The sequence below is a fragment of the Panthera leo genome, chromosome B3 (genome assembly GCF_018350215.1).
Source record: "Panthera leo isolate Ple1 chromosome B3, P.leo_Ple1_pat1.1, whole genome shotgun sequence".
Taxonomy (NCBI): Eukaryota; Metazoa; Chordata; class Mammalia; order Carnivora; family Felidae; genus Panthera; species Panthera leo.
Window position 1 is genome coordinate 24,711,720 of NC_056684.1, and position 17,636 is coordinate 24,729,355.

General features: G+C 41.9%; 1 protein-coding gene and 1 pseudogene across 3 annotated transcripts in view; both read right to left on the reverse strand.

The window, feature by feature from the left end:
- Window positions 1–17,636, reverse strand: part of ATP10A (ATPase phospholipid transporting 10A (putative)) — a 179,162-nt gene that overhangs the window by 79,517 nt on the left and 82,009 nt on the right. For all 3 annotated transcript variants that reach the window (XM_042941264.1, XM_042941263.1, XM_042941265.1), the window contains exon 3: window positions 9,812–10,016. In XM_042941264.1, the coding sequence (XP_042797198.1) occupies window positions 9,812–10,016 (205 nt within the window). The remainder of the gene's footprint in view (window positions 1–9,811; window positions 10,017–17,636) is intronic.
- LOC122221321 lies at window positions 5,517–5,986 on the reverse strand (annotated as a pseudogene).

Consider the following 17,636-nt stretch of genomic DNA (forward strand, 5'->3'; position numbering starts at 1 on the left):
TATGCAGGAATACTCGGAACAGGCAAGAGGGCTCCTGCCTTGCATATCCACGTGTCCCCAAGCCTCTGGACTTTAATACTTGAGATGAACACATCACATACCTCCAGTCTCAGCAACTGAACCCAGCCTTACATGCACAACCTTCCCCTGCCCTGCCCACTGTTAGTTTTGAAAGGCCAACATGCAGAATACCAGAGAAGGGATTTCCATGGCCAACTCCAGCTTCACTGGGCCAAGGTGAAGACATAAACCTCACAAGTCTGTCCTCAACAAAATTTCCGGCCTCATGGTCAAGACACCAAACACTTGAAAAAGGCCGGATGAGCAATCCAACTGTTTGAAGTCTCATCCAAAATAAACCAAAATCCACAATTCTTTGAAGTTGGCCTTTTTTACCAACTGAACAAAAACGCTCATTTTTGGACTATAGCAGGAACTACTGCTGAAAAGGAGTCATTACAGGTGAGTGAGAACCAAGTTTTTCCCCCTTTCTCTCAAAGACACAAAAACCTATGAAGACATTTTTCTTTGGGTAAGTTGTGTGTGTGTGTGTGTGTGTGTGTGTGTGTGTGTGTGTGTGTGTATTATGTGACAAAGAATGATTTAAGCTTTGGCCCAATTCTTAACTTATAAAACCGCATGCAGATGTATCTAAGTGCTTACTCTCTGGAACTGAAGAGGAAGACTTTTGTCACTGGCAATGAAATGACACTCTTTTTAAAAATGCAGGGGGAGGACACCTGTGTGGCTCAGTCAGTTGAGCATCCGACTTTGGCTCAGGTCATGATCTCACTGTTTATGAGCTCAAGCCCCACATCGGGCTTGCTACTGTCAGTGCAAAGGCCCCTTTGGATACTCTATCCCTCCTTCTCTGCCCCTCCCCTGCTCATTCTCATTCTCATTCTCTCCCTCTCTCCCTCTCTTTCTCTCTCTCTCAAAAATAAATAAATAAATAAATAAATACATACATACATACATACATACATACATAAATACATAAATAAATAAATAACTAGGCAAGCAAACAAACACTTTTAAAAATAAAAAATAGGGGCTCCTGGGTGGCTCAGTTGGTTAAGTGTCCAACTTAGGCTCAGGTCATGATCTCATAGTTCATGGGTTCGAGCCGCACATCAGGCTCTGTGCTGACAGCTCAGAGCCTGGAGCCTGCTTCGGATTCTGTGTCTCCCTCTCCCTCTGTCCCTCCCCTGCTCAAGCTCGCTCTCTCTCTCTCTCTCTCAAATAAATATACTTTAAAATTTTTTTAAAAGTAAATAAAAGTGAAAGGGAGAGCATACAGCAACCTGACAGACATACTATTGAAAATAACTTCAGTGAAAACTAACGAATTAAAGAAGTTTGCTTGAGGTCTCATCTCAGCTCGGTTAAAATTCTGTTAAGTCACATCTGTGGGTACCTTTCACAACATAGATTATTCATTAGAAATAGTTAAAAAGCCCTGAATTTATTTTATCATAGTTGAAACCCAATTTAGATGTTAGGAGAAATGGCTTCATCCACATCCAAGTAGGTAACAGTGTTTTATGAAGTATCGTTCTTGTTTAAGACAGATATTTTTATAAGGTGTCATTTATGTTAATATCATCATGAGAGTACAAATGTGTATACACCTATCTCTGTGTATACATATGTATATATGGTGTGTCCCACTTGTGAAAAGGGGAAATTCTAGGAAGCACTAATACCAAAATGAGAACCAAAGTACTGCGTTTTCATTGGAGGAACACATGCAACAAAATTAGAATAGCTCACAGAATTCAAATGCTGTAGCAATCAGGGTGTGGTGACTAGGTTCATGTTGTGGAAATAGGGGTTTTCCTTTCATTGGGGGTTCTTTTCACAAAACAAGTGGAAGGGACATGACACCAGCTACACACACCCTATCAAGGAGCAAAGTATTCCCCAGTCCACTGAGCAGAGAGTGAACTGTCCAGACACCCACCACCTAATGCTCACAGTGCACAGCAGGTGCTCCATAACCAGACTGACAATTCCAGATTCTCCAGGAATGTGCTTTTACAGATCTATCTGCTTCCAGAACATCATGTCTTAGCCCAGGAAACAGTATTTATTCTCTCTTCAAGGTAACAGAAAGTGATAACTCAAGACCTTTCACTTCGTTTTGCTTTCTTCTTTGAACACCCACAGCCATGCCTGCACATATACTCTCACACACATACACATGCCTATGCACACTCACACACTCACAAGTGTGCACACATGAACACACTCATCCGTTCTCATGCTTACACGTGTGCACACACACATATGCACACACTCTCACCCATAAACATACACATCCATACCCACTTATGAGTGTTAACTGGATAGATCTCATAAGGAAATTTCTAATTCAGAAACAGATACACACAGCTCAAACTCTTTGCAATTGCTGATGCAATTTAACAACAATTAGGAAAGCTAGAATTATCCTTTTTTTTTCAATGAAAATATAGTCAAAGAGAAAAATAGCATTTCACATCACATACCACCATAAATAGAACAAAAACCTACTAATGCTTTGGTTGTCTTTTCCCTGGAATAAACACATGACCACTTCCAACCACATAAAAATGTGAAGTTAAATGTATACAAAGAATGTTCAAGTTTCCAAGGGCACCTGGGTGGCTTAGTCGGTTAAGCGTCCAACTCTTGGTTTCAGCTCAGGTCGTGATCTCATGGTTTGTGGGATGGCACCCCATGCTTGGGATTCTCTCTTTCCCTCGCTGCCCCTCCCCTGCTCTCTCTCTCTTTCTCTCTCTGTCTCTCTCTCTCTGTCTCTCTCTCTCTCTCTCTAAATAAACAAACATTAAAAAAAAAGTATGTTCAAATTTCCATATGTAATAAGATCTTTTTGTATTAACATGTCAGGTTAGCCTAGTTTATCAACTTCATGGCATTTAGTTTTTCTCCTTAAGATCATAGTGCTTTACTCTCTAGGAGCAGGGATTTGCTAGACCACAGGTTCAAGGCAAAATATCTGTGGCAAAGTCACTAGGATTAGAAACAAAGAAACAAAATCTTATTATATAGCCAAATTTATGTTCCCCATGAAGTATAAACAGCTGATATTATAAACTATAGTTTATAAACTATATCTCAGATAATTATATTACTGACCTAACCAAATTACTTTGAATATCCATACTTGCTGGAATTGAAATTTTAGTCTAAATATGGCTGTGTTCTCAAAGTAATCTTTCCTAATGGCTTTCTTGTTACATATTTAATATTCTTCAACTAAAGTATCTGGTTTAAGTTTGGGAATGAAAATGTCCCACAGTATAAATTATGAGCTTAGTGACTAATATGTAAAAGAAAACCATGAATCTTTTTGTAAAGACTTGATATTGACCTTTTCAATTAACACACCCAGCCAGCTGTCTTTGTTTTCCGCTTAGATGATAGATTGTTTCCTCCTTCATTCCACAGCAATGCATGTAGCTAATTTAGTTAGACTAACAACCTGAAAAGCTTAAGGAAAAACAGCTTTGGTACAAGACCTTGCAAACCATCCTTTTTCACCTCTGGTTTTCCCATGGTAGAGATAATTTGGGAGGAAACAAACAAATATACAACATAATAATTTTGTCTCCTACATAATAACTTTGTCTCCTCCTACATAAAGTGATTTTCTCTAAGCTCCTTGAATTCTGTCAAGTAACTTGGGGGAGGCCTAACTCTCCCTTGTAAAGGAAACTCTGCCTAGAAGTGCCTGGCATTTAAGAATGTTGCTGAGAATTTAGTAAAAGTATATATGCAAAACGGAGGTAAAGCCACATTATTGTCTTGGAATCAGTGCAGGTCTAGATATTAGGCACATCTTTTAGACTAGTGCTTCTCAGATTCCCCCCAGCCTAGGAAAGTTCCCATACTAGTTTCATTTTTTCTTCCTCATTGAGAGCAGTCAGCAGACACACATGCACATGCCCGTGCACATGCTCATGCACGTGCACATGCCCATGCACACACCCACACACATCTGGGAAGAGCTAGCTAGCAACTGCAGGCTTGTGATTTCAGCTCTTCCTAAAAGCCTCACAATCACTACTCCAAACAGCCTTAAGCAGATGGCCCCGTGGGTGTAGCCCGTATAATAACCCCACAGGTCTACCCAAGAGAGAAACTGGAGGAACATTTTTTCTCAGTAAATTAACCAACACAGAAGTCATTCCCTGAAGGTTCCTCCCTGACACTGAAATAGCTCGTTCAGCAAGATCTCAGGTCTGTACTCTCCTGCTGTCCTGGGGGAGGCCTGCCCTGCCTCACCCCATGCCTGTCTAAAATTCTAACACCCACCTGACATTACACATCACTGTTTGTGCTTTTTCATTTACCCCTCAGCACATATCACTATTTATACAGGTCACGTAAGCATCATGAGAGCGAAGAGGTTTGCCTCTTTTGATCAATACAATGCCTAGAACTTCATTTGAAGTACAGTAGGTGCTCAATAAATATTTGCTGAAAAGAATGAAAAATCACAAAACTTAGTCTCTAAAATATTTTTATATAAAATTATCAGCCTAAGGAACTCCCGATTCTGCAGAAATCACTGCAAATGTTATAGACGAAATAGAAATTTCTACCGGTATAGAGACTAAATGCATGCAGCCTCAAGGGCAGGGCTGCAGGTCAGAACAAGTGTGTGTCTGTAAGAGGGAGGGAGAGAGAAAGGCAGCATGCAAAGCGAGAACAGATGCCCAATGCAAAAGGAAAGGCCTGGATGCTGGAGAATCCCCCATCCATGTCAACTCAGGAGGTGAGAGAACTGAGAACTGCCTCCCAGCTCTATGCTGATTCAGGCAGCCACGGCTGGTGTGTCTTAGAAGAATCTCTTGTCTTCACATTTTCCATTTCTGGTCTATAAAAGGGTGTGATAATCATTATCTCACAAGGTTTATATTCTAAAATGTGTGAAGTGGTTTCTAAAATGTCTGTGCTACTACAAATGTGAGAAGCATGGTAAGGTCTGACACCAGGGGAGGCTGAACAGAGGTGAGTTGTTACCATGGGAGCTTCGTGTGAAACACTGGGGTTCCCTGTTACTTCTGGGATAATGCCAATTTGGCTCCAACTTTTAAATTATATGTTTATTTTGAAGTCCCATTATCTGTTTCCTTTTGCCAGACACCAAATGGCTATGTTATTTAAGGTCCTGAGGTCATCACAAAGTGTCTTATCCTCAGATTCAAGGGTCTGGGCAGGCCATGCATGCTGACTTCCTGCTTCCAGTCCATGAATTCTGTACAATTTTGATACTGGGAGTCTGCTAGTAAACAAGCCTGACTCGTCTAGATATTGGTCCCATTGCCTTAAATCATTAGACCCGGTAGCACATGGACCATGTCCCTTTCTTTTTGTTTTTGTTTTTGTTTTAATTTTTGTTTTGTTTTGGATTGGGCTTTTTTGCTCATGGACCAATCTAAGCTATTTATTTAAGACATCTCCTGCATAAGCAAAGGGATGGAAAATCAGTATACTGGTCATCATTTGATACAAGTAAGGAAGGTGAGCTTAAGGGTCACATATGTGTGCAGAGTCATGGTCCAAACCAGTTCTGTAGTTCCCCACTGGGTCAGTCGTACAGGTTTTCTTTATTCATCTATATAGCCCATTGGAAGTGGACTCACTTGAGAGTTATGGAATAGAGTATGATTAACATCTCCCCAGGGAAAGGGCTTGGACCTGATTCAGAGATGGGGGGTAGGCAATGAACTGAAGTCTCTCATGCTCTCCATGATGCGACATTAGAAGACGTTCAGCATACTCACTCCCACATGGGAGAGAACTAAGAAGTAGGTGAGGGCCTTCCACACGCTAGCTGAGCCGTCCTCCCCACTTGACATAGACCTCCTAGCTGTGCCCTGGACTGCCCTAGCATCCTGGAAACCCAGACCCAGCTGCCACTCTTATTTTCCACCCAGAAAGCCTCAGTGCCACCCAAGTCCCTCTTTCTTAGCATCCTTCCCTAAGCAAACAATCACTTCATAAACGACTTCTAGAAATGAAGCTAAGTTTTTACCTTCTCGGTAGAGGGCGTTTGGAGGAACATTGCAGGAGAAGGAGTGGGAATTCAGTTGGAGGGGTGTGTGGATTTGCTCTGCACTGCCCAGCCCCCCTCCAGGTTTCTCCAAAGCAAGGATCCTGCAGTGTAGTTTTTTTTTTCCAGGACTAGATCAGCCACATGCTTCCTCCAGCTTTCAGCTCAGGGTAACCAGAGACCCTAAAGGCATGGGCCCTGACCCCAGTGGGAGCTACTGCTCCCTCTACCCTTTCCCGGGCCCTCTGCCTGTGCAGGTCTGGGCTCTGCAGGGTTGGCTGTCTAGAGAGCCACCATTCAGCCTTTGTCCACTGCAGCTGCCAGAGCCACAAGCAGAAGGTAGCATCTCTAGAGCCCAGCTCAAGCAGTGCCCAGTGGCCAGCAGCTGCCCCTGGTATCTTCCACATTCCCTGGCTTGGCACTTTCCTATGGATGGCTGACTTCTGGCTGGCACAGCCCCTCGCAAGCTTTTCTACCATCGTGTGAGTAATGGCTGTGCCCTCACGTGAAAATAAGACTCAACCTCGGGAGCCTCTTCCCTGAGCACTATCTCAGCCCCAGGGCCAGTGGCTGCTCTTTATGTCAGATACGTCCGTATATTCTTGCAAGTCTTTGTTCTTACTTTATTTACTTCACAACCCCCCACTGGAATTCTTAACATCAAACTTTCCCTGAGTCATGGGTAATTTTTGCTTCCTCACCAGACCCTGACCGATACACAGAGTCCCTGCATGAACACTGAGGTCCTCTCACATTTCTTTACCTCAGTTTTGCAAATTGCTTCTAATTTAAGTTTTGCTAGGGGCCACCACTTCCAACTGGCCATTCATCAAACTGGCAACATATCACTCTCTTAGTTCTTCCCCCGTCTGAGGTACACTAGCTGACTCCATTCTATGAAAAAACCCACTTAAATACAGAGAACTAAAATGTTCTTGACATTGCAGCATTGTATTCAGAACCTTGGCTTTCCAACTGTCAGGCTTTTAATTTTTAAAAAAATTTTAGGGGCACCTGGGTGGCTCAGTTGGTTGAGTGTCCACTCTTGATTTCAGCTCAGGGCATGATCTCAAGGTTCGTGGATTAGAGCCCTGTGTCGAGCTCTGTGCTGACAACATTGAACCTGCTTGGGATTCTCGCTCTCCTTCTCTCTCTGTCCCTCACCTTGCTCTCTCTCTGTCTCTCTCTCAAAATAAGTAAAAATAAACTTTAAAATTAAAAAAAAAAATTAGTTTAGTTGAATTAATTTTAATTCCAGTATAATTAACATATATGTTATATTAGTTTTCCAATTATCAGGCTTTTAAATGCCAGAGACTTCCTATCTTTATTCTCCATGGAGCAATTCTTATATTTCAGAATAATAATGTATCAATGGGAATTCAGCTACCAGAAAAAAATCTTTGGACATTTAGAGGGGAAGTTAAAAAAAAGAAAAAGTGAAAAAAGACACCAATAATAGGGACAATGTGCATGTATACTGAAGAATTTGGGTGCTGATAAAGACTACTTTGGTTGTTAATTTTGGCTATTTTGACTAAATTATGGCTCAACTCCATTTACTTCCTCAGGCATTCATTGGGCCTGAAGGAGGGTGATATAGGATGTGTCTATCTGTAGCCATCTTTGAATTTGAAACACCCAAACAGCTGAATTACAAAAAGCACTTACAAGCAGCTGAATTATATTAAGCACTATCGAGCTATGAAGTGTTCTAGTTGTTATTTGGGAAAAAAGTGGGTGGAGGAGGCTTGTCAATATTACTGGGATTACAACAATTGAATAAAATTAGAAGACATGAAACATGGACATTATTCCTGAGAGCTGACCAAGGAGATACACCTATGTGGCTTTCCCCATGCCACCACCACAAACATGTACACTCTGCTTGCCAGTTCTCAAATTTTCATCCATTAGAGATTCATGTGTATTCATTCATGTTACAGTCCTCTTCCGTGCACACTGGCCACACTGCCAGGAAGGTAACATTCTAGCTTGTGCAGCCAGTGCCTCCCCATAATCCTATGCATGCTGAGATCACAAGAACTGAGCTGGCAATGCAGCCCCCATACTGATTTCAGGCATAGTCCACACACTAATCTGTGCCCTGGAATTCTGGGCTCTAGTCTTGTAGACTGGGGTAGGCCTGATGGAGAAAAGCCTGGAAGTAAGGTCAACCTTAGGAGAACACATAGGCACGGGGGCCGAGGGGCTAGTAGTGGAAGGTGAGCCCGCATTTACTGCCAAACCCTGGAGCACAATAATGCAGATGCTGGAAATCTCCAGCACTGTGCCCCCAGAGGCCCCTAAATTCCACCAGTTCTCCTGATCTCGGATGATGACAGCACTCCATTTTTTTAAAAACTGCTATTTTTAGTATTTATGTCAGGTTTGTATCATTCCAGGAAATATTTGCAGCAGCTCACCAAAACAAAACAAAACAAAACACACCTGACACAAAAGAAGGCTTAAAGAAAAGTAAACGAGTAGTGACTATAATCCTGCACTGTATATTTGAAAGTTGCTAAGAAAGTAGATCTTAAAAGTTCTCATCACAGGAAAACAAAATTGTAGCTGTATGTGGTGATGGATGTTAACTACACTTACTGTGGTGATCACTTCACAATATACTGAATCATAACATTGTATACTTGAAACTAATTATAATATTGTGTTAATTATTTCTCATTAAAAAAAAAAAAGTAAATGAGGAAACATGTGGAAAGAAGTAAGGGCAGATGCTGGTAATGAAGTCCAGGTACACTCACTGTGGGCTGGAGGAGTGTGAGAAATTCCCACCAGCCAGGGCAAGGTGGGGAGCCCCAACGTATGGAATTCTATCTGGGCTTTTGAAAGTGTACAGAGGCACCTTTGTTGTCACAGTGACCAAGAGTGAATTACATGTTCACTCATGAGTGGGAGGCAAGGATGCCAGCCCCCAAATAAATCCTGCCCAATGAACACCCACCCAAAATACTGACAATGCTCAGGATGAGATCCATAAGCTGTAAAACAAGCCAACTGCTCGAGAGAAGCCTACCTTATCTTGATTCTAAGGTCGATTTCCCCGGGGGAGCTCATGGAGAGCTCTCAGTGACACAGAAGAAAATCCCCCAAAGTATGACATTGACTGACACACATTATGTGAGAGAGGACAGTCAACAGAAGGTTAGAAACCCCTGAAGGGTTTGAATTTTCTGGCCACAAGGCTGTTGGTGAATGTAGGCAGTCAGACCCGACTTCCCTTCCTACTTCTCATTTCCCATCAACTGTGCATTTTTGAGCTGTGGCTGAGGCTCTCTAAAGCAGAATTCAGATACAGAAAACCGGATGCCAAACTCAGAAACAGCCTTGAGGAGAAAATGTTTCAGAACTACACTCTCAGAATAGGGCATTACTTCTGCTGTGTGTTGCCATTTAGCAAACTAGAGCAACTACTGGATAAATGTCAACAGTCAGCTGGTCATAAACATTCTCTGCAACTTTAAATACTGTTTTGAGAAACTCAGAAGTACAGAGTGGAAATCAAGGTTATAAAAACTGGGTTCTGTTCCCCCCAGCCATAGGCCAGTCATGGGCTCAGGCAGGTCAGGGGTCCTCTCAGGCCTTCAGTCCCACACCTATCTACTAGTAAAAGTGGCCTGGCCACTGGAGTTGGGGGATAGGGTGCAGATGCCCAGAGGGCAATGTGGGAGATACTGTGTGGGCGTGGTGCCAAGGGTGCCCTGGATGTATCCAGTCACTTACGAGCTCTGAGAAGCCGCGGACCACCTGCCGTCGCTTCAGGTTGGTCTCTCCATCCAGGTTGGCAGTCTCAATGTGGCACAGGCCATCTGGGTCACTGGAGGAGAGCAGGAGAATGTCCGCAGGGATGATCTCATTGCAGCGAAGATGCACAAAATCTCCCACATGGATTTCTTTCCAGAATCGGTTCACATACTGCTTTTCCTCCCTGATAAAGAGACTGTCATTAACAAAACTGGCAGGAGGCTGATCATTCCTGAATCTGTGTGATGGGCACATTTAACAAATATTTCTACTAAAAATTTCCATAAAGAAAGTGTTTAAAAAGGATACTCATTAATGCCACATATATAGTGTGACTCCAGTTATGTGAAATATTCAGGATAGGCAAATCCATGGAGACAGAAGGTAGATTAGTGCTTACCAGCAACTAGGGGTAAGAGAAATGGGGAGAAAGTGTTTATTGAGTACAGGTTTCCATTTGATAAAAATGTTCTGGGATCAGGTAGTGGTGATGGTTGCACATTATAAATGCACTAAATGCCACTGAATTATATACTTTAAAATGGTTAAAATGTCTACTTCTAGGTATATACCCCGAAGAATTAATAGCAAGGACCCATATAGATACTTGTACATCTGTCTTCATAGAAGCATTAGTCGCCATAGCCAAAAGGTAGAAACAACCCTAATTCTCAATGATGAATGAGTGGATAAGCAAAATGTGGTATATATCTAGACAAGGGAATATTATTCAGACATGAAAATGAAGTTACATGCCGTAACATGGATGACACTTGAAGACATTATGCTAAGTAAAATAAGCCAGTCACAAAAGGACAAATATTATATGAATGCACTTTTATGAAGTGACTGCAACAGGCAAATTCACAGAGAGTAGATCCTCTCTACATCTCACTGTCCTGCTGTCTGCAGAATGGAGATAACAGTGGATGCATCCTCTCCACATCATTCAACATGAAGTGGACAGCATATGCCAATCACCCAGAACAATACCCAACACAGTCAGCTTTCAACTTCCAATAGTTACTATTAACAGATATTTAGATGAAAACATTGTAGATTTCTTCTTCAGATTTTTTTTTTTTTTTTACTCTGAAAATACAGGCCAATTAATCCTACAAAGGGCATTTTTAATAGTTCCTTCATGGCAGTTTTGCGCACTTAATTTATAAAAATAAGTATAGAAACATGACTTTAGATCAACATGATATGCTATAAGGAAATCTCATCAAGAAATGCTCTGGGTGATACTGTTGGGGGGAGAAAAACATGAAAACACATTTCAATGTAACCATCACCTTCTTACTGGTTCCTGCCCTATACAATGCCTCTCCCTTGCCTGAGTTCCCAGAAAGCCTGAATTCAGGCAGCAAGTCTGGATCTCAAGGTAGTTCGAGTCAGCCAAATCTTATGGACTCCTCCACTTTGGGAGAAGTATTGAGGTTTACACATCTATTTAATTCCACACTGTGGATTTGAGGAAACCTATGGAAAACTTCCAGGAGCTCACAGCTATCAGCTGCTCCATCCCTGTTTAAAGCCTCTGTTTTCTTGTTCTTCTAATTCAAGATCCACCAAACTGATTATGTACGAAGCATAGTTTGGCCACGTTAGGACCAACAGAGATAAATTAGATATAGCTCTGTCCTCAAAAATAATGCAAGGCAAGGCCAAACCACTGGATAGCAACCCTTGGGGACTGTATAATCAAGCCCCCAGTGTGAGCAAAACTATCCTTCCTAGGCCAACCCATCATTCCTTACAAGGCCAGGGCGTTCTTCAAGGCTGCTTAAATAGGTGTGATAGGTCCCATCAGCCTCCAATCCGACATCAGCTGGTTCTAAGATAAGGCACAGAAGGGGCATTCAATCACCTGACCATCCTGCTGGCTCACTTCCAGTCTGACCTCTTCCCTGTGGACAGATAGCCTTGATGTGAGACAGATGAAACATTTTTAAATGTTCCTATTTCCTTTCCTAAAGGTCAAACCTTGATTTTATATCACTGCAAGCATTAGCTCCTTAATCTTTATTCCTTATCATGACCATTTGTTGGATTCCCACAGAAAGTACAAAGAAATGTGAAAGAGCCTATCCTCTTCCAGAAGAAAGTTTCCAAAAGCTAAGTCACAAAGGAGGGCAGCATACACTCTTGAGAGTGAGGTGGACAGGATTTGTGATGACAGGGGTTTCCAGGAGACCAGTGGTCCCAGACTTGCCCTGGGATGGCACAGGAAGGTGATGACAAGAAGAGGAGCAGAATGGTCTGTGTTCAGTTTATCTTAACTACATTCCATTTACAGAACTCATCAAACATAGAGTCAGTTTCCACCTGCTTTGAAATCTTAAAACGTTAGCTTGCCCACTACATCAGAGCACTGCTTTTAAACCAGCAATTTTGGTGGAGGCACTGAGCCACACAGGAGATTCCCCCACAGCAACCCCTCAATCCCCCTGATGTGCCTGCAATCTGTGAGCACTCAGTCACAGTCCTCGCGAGAGGACCCATGTGAGCCATGGAAAGCAAAGGGAGCAGGACACAGAGTAGCTCCATAATGGCTTCTGTGAAAAGGCCCTGCAGTTCACGGGAATTCTGCAGGAGGCTGGGCCCTTAAAACCCAAACCTGGGAGTCATTTGTGAAAGAAGAGCAGCATGACAGAACCCCTTTGACACACCAACAGACCAAAAATTCCCCATCAAAGCCCCACAGTCCATCAACGATTCCAGCTGGAGACCCACACTGAGTCCGGACCCTACATCAAGCCCTGCAATATCCCTGCTTACTTTCTCATATTTATTTTTATTATATAACAATACTATATATTATATATACCATATGTATTTTTATATGCTATATGTATACTATATTATGTTATATATTATATATTCACATATATGTATATATAACATCTCCTGCATATAACACATTACATATAAGTAGCCCTTTGTCTCATGAGGAGGGTATATGCTTATTTTTTCCCAGGAACTGTATTTGGACATAGGGTCTAAAGTTGAAATGAGGTCACAGAGTGTGGTCCTAACCCAATGTGAATGATGTCCTTATAAGAGGAAAAGACACCAGGGATGTGTGCACATGGAGGAAAGGCTGTGTGTGGTCACAGAGGGAAGACAGCCATCTGCAAGCCAAAGAGAAAGGCCTCAAGAAAAAGCAACCCTGCCGACACGCCTTGATCTTGGACTTCCAGCCTCTAGAACTGAGAAGACAATAAGCTTGTTTTAGACACTTGGTCTGTAGTGCTTTGCTATGGCAGCCTGAGCAGACTAACACCTAACAACAAGTCCCAGGACTCCTGCTGGAAGGACCAGCTCCCAGCCTGCAGTGACAGAGAAAGAGACAGCAGAGGAAGCGGGTAGTGGAGGGGCACCGTGCCAGGTGATTTATCCATAGGCATGAGTCCCACACTGCCCCACACATCTGTGCACAGGAAAAGCACCACAGAGAAGACAAAAATAAATCCTTTGACACAATACTATAAACACTAGCTTCTTAATAACACTCTTCTTCAGACTATTCTAAGCAGCAGGTAAATGATTTGGAACTGCCCTTCATTTCCTCAGGTCAGTATGGATACAGGTCGGGGTAGACAGAATGTGTGAGCCTCCTCTCTGTGGCACAAATATCAGGAGATAATCTCACCACCCCATGGCCTCTCTGCCAAATCTAATCCCAACCAGGCATGGGCCTGCACACCTGCAGGACCATAGGACTCCCCTAAAACACACGGATTATATTTTTTACAGTGGCAAGTTTGAAATCATCAAAGTCCTCAATATTCTGGATTCCTTCATAGCAATTAGGAAGGGGCACTGTTATACAGAGAAAGACAGATACCATATGGTTTCACTCTTATGTGGATCCTGAGAAACGTAACAGAAACCCATGGGGGAGGGGAAGGAAAAAAAAAAAAGAGGTTAGAGTGGGAGAGAGCCAAAGCATAAGAGACTGTTAAAAACTGAGAACAAACTGAGGGTTGATGGGGGGTGGGAGGGAGGGCAGGGTGGGTGATGGGTATTGAGGAGGGCACCTTTTGGGATGAGCACTGGGTGTTGTATGGAAACCAATTTGACAGTAAATTTCATGTATTAAAAAATAAATTAAAAAAAAAAAAAAAAGGAAGGGGCACTGTTTAGTTTGCCCACACATTCCTTCTAAGAACAGGTGCCAACTACCCCTGGCAATAGGATTCTGAGATGACCCCCAAATCTCCATCCCAGTCCTGGTGTCCACACCCCTGCCAGCTCCCTTGAGTGAGGTAGGGACTAAGTATGAATGTGGAGGAAATCACTTGTGAAGATGTAACTAGGGTGACCCAATCAGTAGACTATGAGCCAACCAACAAAGAGATCATCTGAGTGGGCCTTACAGAGCCACAGGAGTCCTATAAACCTGGGCCTAATGCCAGTGACAGGAACTCAGAGGGGCCACATGGCCAGAGCTGAGAGCACAAGGCCTCACCCCTACCACCACTGGAGCTGAATTACACCAAGAACCTAAAAGAGCCTGGAAGAAGATGCAAACCTCAGACAAGAACACAGCTGCAGCCAACACCTCACCCGCAGCCTGGTGAGACATCAGGTAGAAGACCTGGCCAACCCATACCTGAATTCCTAACCTCCAGGAAATGCGAGATAATGTATCTGGATTCTTTCTTTTGACAGGTAATATCCTATTAGTTTCAGGTGTACATCATGGTGATTCAGTATTTTTATAGATTACAAAATGATCCCCATGATAAGTGAAATTACCATCTGTCACCATAGAAAGTGATTACAATATTATTGATTATATTCTCTACACTGTACATTACATCCCCATGACCTATTTATTTTATAACAGGAAGTTTGTGCCTCTTAATCTCCTTCACCAATGTCCGCCCCCCCCCAACCCATCCCCACTCTGGTAACCAACAGTTTATTCTCTGTTATCTATGACTCTGTTTCTGTTGTGTTTTGTTTGTTCATTTATTTTATTCTTTAGATCCCACATATAAGTGAGATCATACGGTATTTGTCTTTCTCTGACTTATTCACTTAGCGTAATACCCTCCAGGTCCATCCATGTTGTTGCAACATTGTTTTTAGTTGCTGAGTTTGCAGGGATTTGTTGCACAGCAATAAAAAATTAATACACACCATTTCCATTTTCTGTACAGAAGCAGGAGCTAGATGCTTCTCCCATCCTGGCAGCTTCGTCTTCTACAGTGTGTAACAAACTAAAGATTCTGCTGGTAGTTTTATAGTCTGCATACTTGAGGAAAAACTACTTAACGAGAAAAGAATGCATAGAACAGGACTGGTTATAATCCAAAAGTGTTTTTCTCTCTCCACATAAAGTGGAAGCCCATCAGAGGGCCCGAATAACATATCAAAATGTGGAGAAACCCTGAAAATGTGCAATCTTGAAATACGGGCTATGTTACAAATATTACCAACATGGTGCATGATTCCTCCACAGGAATGGCAACTGGCTCTTGCATTTAGCTGCAATTTTCTGCTCACGATTCCTGACAGGTCTGAGCAGAGTGTCAAACCAAGATTTCAAAGGTCATGAGCGAAAAAAGTGTGATTCTTCTGAAATAGGGGGCAAAGAAAAAGAAAAACACTAAAAAGGGAAAGAATAATAAAAATGTCTTACATTTAAAAGCACCACGTATGAAGCCAGAGACAAAAGCCAGTTTTTTCTAAAAGAGCCTGCCACTCCTTTTTCTCTGCACCAACCACCTCACTTCTAGGCCAGCTGTTTCCTCAGCTAAACAGTGAGAATGTTAAATAGATGATCTTGAAAATCTGTTCTGAGGCTAATGTTAGCCTTCTGTGATTAATAGATTTCCTCTTCTGGGAAAATCTATTACTAACATTTTACAATTAGTCATGCTAAGCTTTGCAGTTCTCATCTGAGCCTTTTTTTTCTCCGAAACAACATAATTAATGCACAGGTGAAAGAATAAGGAAATATAAGTATGACAAGTGACAAATTTTATTTAAAGACAAGCAGTAAATAAAATTTTAAGATCCCTTAATTTATCATTTTTGGTTATTTAATATTTAGGCTGAGTTAAACTATTTATTTGTACTAGTTATGTTTTCAAGGTTCTTAAATAGGGGCACTTGGGTGGCTCAGTCGGTTAAGCATCCAACTCTTGATTTCAGCTCAAGTCATCAACTCACAGTAGGTGAGCTCAAGCCCTGAATTGGGCCCTGTGCTGACAGTGTAGAGCCTGCTTTGGATGGAGTCTCTCTCTGCCCCTCCCTTACTTGCGTGCTCATACCTGCTCTCCTTCTCGCTCTCAAAAAAAAAAAAAAAAAAAAAAAAAAAAGGTTCTTAAGTAAACAATTCCCTAAGAGGAGGCAGCTGACTTACAGAGTTTACAGGAATTACTTTAAGTAGTTGAAAGAATGTTTTTCCTGGAGATCACTATTACTTTTATGTAGCTATTCATGAATACAGGGTTCAAGAACTACTGCTCTGAAATGTTTCGTTAATGTTTTATTTTTTTGAAAAGCATTAGAATGTTGCAACCCTACTGACCCCTGACCCCTCCAGTGTTTAAGGTGTCTCTGCAATGGCTCAGGGTTTTCAACAATGTATTTATAAATCTTTCCAATGTGGTGAAGTTGGATCTATTTCACAAATCCAAACAAATTTAGATCGAGTTTTAAAAAAAGGCATGTGCAGAAAATGAGGGAATTACACTTTCATCTTTAACGTGTTGTTTTCAAGTAGATTTGCATTTCAAATATATTTGAGATTTTCCCTCATAGTAAAAGAGCATTTTTTTTTTTTTAATTTAAGGTGACAACAGATTCCAAATTTGCCCACAACCAGTCAATATTCCGGGTTACCCACTGCCATTCCTTCTACAAGGACAATCACAACAATAATTGTCCCTGATCTCCAACCTGGTCTATGAATTCATGAATGAATTGGATCTGTTCTTAAGAGTCCTCCTGGGCTGCAGAAAGAGGCACACTAATTGGTTCCACACAAGTTACTCCTCACTTGTAAGATGACATCATCATTCAAGTTTAGTGACACTGTAATCAACACAAAGTAGCAGTGGGTGTCTGCAATGCTACAGTGCCCACACTTCTGATCATGTCCACAAAATACTGCATGCCACACACACAGAGCTGCCACCTGCCAGCTTCTAGGACATCTTACAATTGGAGATGCTTGCGTCTTCTGTTTTTTGGTAATTTAGGAGATGAATGAAAAGTCTGAAATGTTTGTAACATGCATACACATTTGATTTTCTTACCCTTACATTATCTAACATCTTTATATGGCCATATTTTATTGTATACTTTCCCATGTTGTAAAAATGTCAGCTTTAATTCAATTGCAAATTATTGTCACAGCTACTCAGAGAACCCCACTCCTGCCCTCCCACCATTCACCACACCCACACCCTACTCAGGTGCTGGCAGTGGGGGTATACAGGGGTAACAGGCACATCTCACTTGACTCCCTTGCTTTCTCTCCTTCTTTAAACATGTCTCTCCTTTAATAAGACTAATCAACAAAGGAATATCTTGGGTAGATGAGTAAGAAAGGAAGTGAGGAAGAGAAAGAAGAGATGCAGGTTTGGGGTTTTAATATTTGAGCACTACAATTTTTAAGTACAATTTAATGCTGAAGGAAGAACACTTACTTTGATTAGGCAATCAGGGACTGATTCCTGGAAGAGGGGACATCTGAATTTAGATCTTAAAGGATGAAAAGAATCTTAGCCTAAGCCATTCTCCACCCTCCCCCAAGGAGACTGTTTATACTAAAGAGTGC